At 33.5% G+C, this 6,000-nt stretch overlaps 1 protein-coding gene across 1 annotated transcript in view; it reads left to right on the plus strand.

Moving 5' to 3' along the window:
- Positions 1-5,230, plus strand: part of LOC124357182 (tetratricopeptide repeat protein 27) — a 51,971-nt gene extending 46,741 nt beyond the window's left edge. The window contains exons 14-17 of the mRNA XM_046808702.1: positions 1,314-1,484; positions 3,010-3,199; positions 4,224-4,324; positions 5,080-5,230. Of these exons, the coding sequence (XP_046664658.1) occupies positions 1,314-1,484; positions 3,010-3,199; positions 4,224-4,324; positions 5,080-5,199 (582 nt within the window). The 3' untranslated portion in view covers positions 5,200-5,230. The remainder of the gene's footprint in view (positions 1-1,313; positions 1,485-3,009; positions 3,200-4,223; positions 4,325-5,079) is intronic.
- Positions 5,231-6,000: the final 770 nt, after the last annotated feature.

A 6,000-nucleotide genomic window follows, 5' to 3' on the forward strand; every position in this document is an offset into this window, starting at 1 on the left:
GAGAAAAAAAAAATTATTAAATTGGTTTAAAGTAAATTTTAAGCTAGAAAAAAAATCAACCAAAAAATTACCCTATGCCTAAATAATTAGTGAGAATAAGTTACTAAATTTTAAGAAAAAACTGCAACTCACATTTTCAAATTATTATAGAACTAGGCTTAGGTAGCAGTGGTTGCAAGAACTGCTTGGCTCAGACCTGCACATTAGAAACATGCTACTTCGAAAAAAGTTTTACATTTTGAGAAAAAAAGACAGTTTAAGGAAAATTTTTAGAAAACTAAAAAAAATTTGGAAAACGTCTACCCCCTTAAAAAAAACTTAAAACTAGTACTTAGCTCTCATAGCTGTGTAGAATTCTTCCGCTCCCACCGGCAAGCCTAGCCTTCCATTTCAAACCACGCTCTGCTACCAATTTGCGACGAAAGTCTTACACTGGAATTTGGAAAGACTGGGTCCTAAATATTAAACGAGGTCGTGAAACGTTGATTGGAAGGTAGGCATACGATATTAACACCAAAAACACCGCGCCGGTTCGTCGAGGGGAGCGGGCAGCCAGCTTTGATTTTGTAACTCCGACCACAGAAAACTCCAAGATGTCCTCGCCCTACGGAAGCCAGAAGAGAAGAGAGCAAGAAACCTAATTCCAGATATCTAGAAAACCTGAAAAAAACCTAGAACCAATCAAAAAGGCAGAAATCCACAGAAACAATCTAGAAAGAGATCAACCATCTGGTAAAACAGATGGCTCGACAGCTGTATGGAAACAGCTCCCGGCCCGTCCAACGGCCAACAAAATAAAGTGGCAAACGCCACAGTTATATTTCATATAAAATATGATGGTGAAAAAAGCATAAGTGTTTTAAAAAGTTCACTATTAAAAACAATTTTTCTCACTAAAAAAGCATTTAGAAAGTTATTTTTTTCACATTGTCAATCAATTCATCATAATCAATTCAAGTCCACTTACAATCTATACGATGGAATCCTAGAAGTTTAACAGAGATGTCATATGAGTTATTTAGACTGAAGGCGTATTTTTATTCATATCTCTTTTTGTAACAATTTGTAATTTTCAAGCCCTTTAATTTTTAGTTTGTTTCTCTGGCTACATCTTTATCTATGGTTGATAACAGCTTGGTGCCATGAGCTCATAAAACACTGCTCTCTAAGAAACTACGGAGTGTCCAAAATGTCTATTCTGTTAAGTAGGAATAAGAAAATAATTGTTTTACTAATTAACAATTATGTGCTGTGCAATGTGTGATTTATTATTTTAATAAAACATTATTTAAACACTTCTATTCCAATTATAGGTTATTCGCAGTTACCATCGTATTTTGGACCTGAAGGAAAAACATCTTGACTTAGAGGTGCTGAAGATTTTAAAAACTGTAGCTGTGAGAGAAAACTCAAACGTTGGGAATCTGGAAATAAAAATGTTAAGAAAACAAGTTTTAAAACTGTTTGGCCGTCTTACCTCTCAGGTAAATTTAATATATTTTGTATGAAGTAAACTTATAATTATATATTTTTTTAAGTTAAGAAAATATTTTAAAGTAAACCAAAGTACCGTTTTCAGACCATAGAAAGTTTGGGATAACTGCCTGTCTCATACCAGTTCAGTTTCAAAGAGTATTGCAATTGAGTTCATTTGTTTGAAGTTTGTTTTTAACAATGTAAGTATTGTAAGGAAATAGGATTTTTTTCTGACATTTGCCAGAATCAGAATTAATTGCTAGTTTAGTGATGCAACAAATCAGTAATACCATGTTTCACGATCTGCAGTCTGATCTCTGCATCAGGTGAATAACTAACCTAAAACATAACTACAATCTAGGTTAAAATAAACAAATCATACCAAATCATTGCTGACCAACCAAGACTGACCAGAGGCCAATAGTAGATGGCAACCGTCACGGCAGATAGCAGCAAAAAAGGATGGCATGGAAGTAGGCCCTTTTTTATGATTAGTGAACTATAGATGAACTTCTTTTAAACAAATCTCTAATCTGTTTGATGCTTTAAGATTGCTTGTTAATTTATTTTTCAGAATTGGCAACCAAAGCGGCCTAATTTCAACTGATGCTTGACTGATCGGTTGGTCTGCAAATTTGGTTAATGAAGTCTCAATTAAATTCATTTTAAAGAGTTGGCTTCATATTATGTTGGCTTCATCCCAATTTATACGATGGTCTTTAGACCATAAATGATGTGCAATTTTTTACTTTTCTATTAGACCCTTTCTCACATTTTCTTTGTATTCTTTCATCCTTACGTTTAATTGTGTTTTTATCTTGCCCATTTATTCCCTATTGAAACTTCATTTTAGACTGTAAACAGTTTTTTAATCCTGTGTGCCATTTATTGGGGTTTTTACAAGACTTTGTCTAAGAGTATTGTTTGTTTTACTACGGTTCTAATGCTGTGCTTTCTACCTACTCTTCTAATTTTCTTTGATAATCCCAGCACATAAGGGATTGACACAAATTCATAGAGCTGTCTGATCTATTGATCTAGGAATGATTCTTCTTGTTCATTTGCACTTGTTTATTACTGATTGAGGGTATCCATTGCATCTGAGATCCGATTCAACCTTCTTAAATTCCTCTTTTAATCCATCTTTATCTGAGCATAAGCTCTTTGTTCTATCAAATAATGTGTAGGCTACTCCTTTTTAGTTAGATTAATGATGGTTTGATTGATTGTTTAAAAATATTTAAACAAAACCAAACAAACCACACATAACAAAACAAATCACCAGAGTTGATGCTGGTGCATATTTTCTTATGTGGGAAAATATTCCTGGGTATGTTATATAAATTCATTAGTGTTGAAAGGAATGTGGTTTGATTCACTACTGAAAGAGATGGTTAATATTATTTGTTTCTTAAAATTTATTCTTCATAAATTAAATTTAATACACAATTATTTTAACCCATAAATAAATATATTGCTTATTTTTTATAATTATCTGGAACATATTCAGAATTACTAGTAATGTGTCTGCAGGTAATGAACAACTCAACACTATGGAGGCTGTATGCAGAAGTGGCTGCTACTGAAGAACCTACTCCTGAAAACAGGACAAAGATAGCTCAGTATCTGCAACATGCGTACAGAGCTGGCACTCAGGGCTCCTGGGAAAGGGATACTGACACCTGTCTACAGGTCATGGATCTCTGCATGGATTTGGCTGAAGGTAAGTGTCTGCAGCATGCGTACAGAGATGCTATTTACAGCTTTTAGGGAAGAGGTGCTAGGAATAATCAATACTTCTGCATAGGGTCTGTACGACAATACAAGCAGATACTACTCAATACATGATATATGCAGAATTGCCACTTAGACAACGTGAGGGAGATGGTTACACCTGTCTACAGGTTATGGATCTCAAAATAGATTTGACTAAAATTAAGTGCCTAAGGAATGCATACAAAGTTTTGAGCTCTTAGGACAAAGATGTTAACACTTATCTGAGACTGAGGTATGGATCTCTCTATGGATTTAGCTTAAGATTTATCTAATATGTAACATTTATGTGTGTTACATATTTAGATATGAAGCTCTTGATATAGGGTCACAAATCAATTTGAATATAGTTGGTTAAGAGTATGTAACTTGCATGTAGAGTTTTTAGATCATTGAAAGAGATGCTGAGAATTTGAATCTCTAGGTCATGATTCTTTGCATGGTTTTCACAGAAGATAAAGTATCTTTAACACATATATCTAGAGAGTATTGAGAGTTAGACGGTGAAGTTACTTCATGTCAGTGGTCTCTGAGAGAATTTAGGTAATGTAAAGTGCATCTACCATGTTTACATACCTATAGAGCACTTGGAAGAGATATGCAGAGAACTCTCTCTGTCCCAAGGATCACAGGATTTGGCTGAAGATACGTGTCTACAGAGTTATGATTTAGAATCTTGATAGAGAGATGCCATTCTGGTTCCTTTTGCCCGAGATGCTGATACATATTTTTCGGTAATGAATTTCCTTATGAGTAAGAGAATTAGGCACAACACCGATAGATAGTTCAGGAATTTTCTAAGAGAAGTAATATCTCATGAATAATCTCTGTTTCATTATATCACAAATAATTCCAAACGTGTTTGAATACAGTCTGATTATAAGCTAAAATAACTAATATTATCTTCATATTTCATACATATCTTATCTTTTTTAATTAGCTTTTCATCTTTTAACTGTTGTATTAATTTTCAGCTTATATTCAGTGCAGTATGCGGCATTGCCATTCAAATGAGAAGGTTCAAATGCTGTCATCAGCAAAACTTCCTTTAAAAAGCGTTCTCACAAAGATAGAGGTAAGTTCATTTGATTAAAGAAAGAAATTTTATACATATATGCAAGCTTTATATTTTTCATTGAAGCGAGCTGGGTTTTTTGATATGTTTAATTCTTTTTATGCTAAATGTAATTTCTAAAAAATTATAGGTAGCACATAGTTCTTAAAAAAACAAAGGATTTCTCTAAGGTAAATTTCACTTTTAATTAATAAAAATTATGAAGCAAAAATGTTTTGAAGCTATAAACAATTGCAGTTCAGTGCAGGAGACTAAGAATAATCTTCTCTAGCTGATTAGAGAGTTGCATCTAATGGGACTCGTTCCACTTGCTGCTAGTCACAAAAATGCAATAACAGTGTCCATGAAAAATTCCCCTACATTCTTATCTTAGTTTTACATTTATCTACATATAAAAACTATAATATCCTTACACACATAATTTGTAATTTATTGGAACATTTATTACAATTGAGCTATTTGATAGTAGAGTAATAGGGATAAAGTTAATATAATCCAATATAGCCTATAACCAATTGGAAATTTCATATGTCTGTAATGAGGTAATAAACAATATTAAATAGTTGCAAAAATCTTGAGTTTTTGCGAAACGTGTGGACCAACAGTTCAACATACTTTTAATCTAACACACTGAAATATTCGTTAACACAAATATTTCCAATCATTATAACATAGTTTGTGAGTGTTTTGAGCACAGAAAGTTTTAGAATTTAAAGTAAGTATCTCTGTGACCTAATTACTTTTACCTTTTCCAGAAAGAACAGACAGACTTGGTTACCGGAGAGCTCCCAGAAAGCTTAGCTTCTAAACACAAGTCATTATTATCTTGGTATGAAAAAATTGTTGATGAAATCCAGAGACTGCAGGCCAGTTGAAAGATGTTTTATTAAAATGTTCTTTATAAAAGCTGCTCCTATTATTTCCATCCAATTATTCCCACTTTCACTTTTGTTTTGGAATTGTCTTAAAACATTATATATGATCTTAATTGTGCACATGATGAGACAATGAGAACACCTCTTCATCTCGATTACACTGGATTTTATGGGACACTGGGTAAATCAGTCCAAACTTTTGTGTAGCCTGGGTGTTCCTGATGTCAAAATGATACAACAAGAAAACAACTGAGAACCCATTGTGTTACTGAGATTACGTTTTGAACACTGAAATCATGGCAAGTATGAAGTAGTATTGCTACTGTACTCTACTGTGTTGGTCTTGGTGCATCTCTTCTGATGGACGTGGACTCCGGATTCCAGTAGTCAAGTCTGTGACAGTGTTGTATCTCAGACACTGCACTAAGAAGGTGAAATGGAGCTAAACATTCGTAGTATGGTTTTAATTATAATACCTAAACAGGAAGTCTCAAAGTTAGATAAGTGAATATGTCATAATAATAAAGAATGCAAGTAGGATCGCAATAAACACTAAACAATTCTGTTGCATAAAATATATAAAAATATAATGTAGCCTTATTTTAAGAAGTAGCCTATCCACAAGTACTAAACCCATTGTGGAAGACATATACGCTGGTTACATGCTGATCGGTCCCAGGCTAAATACTGAGCCAAGTACTGGTTACTTAACCGCTCTCTATTGTTACAGGCTGTTCTGGTTCTGAAAATACCCGACAGATATCGTTGCCGTAGTCTTAACTGGTTCTTTTACTAAGAAAT

Source organism: Homalodisca vitripennis, chromosome 3 (genome assembly GCF_021130785.1).
Source record: "Homalodisca vitripennis isolate AUS2020 chromosome 3, UT_GWSS_2.1, whole genome shotgun sequence".
NCBI classification, from domain to species: domain Eukaryota; kingdom Metazoa; phylum Arthropoda; class Insecta; order Hemiptera; family Cicadellidae; genus Homalodisca; species Homalodisca vitripennis.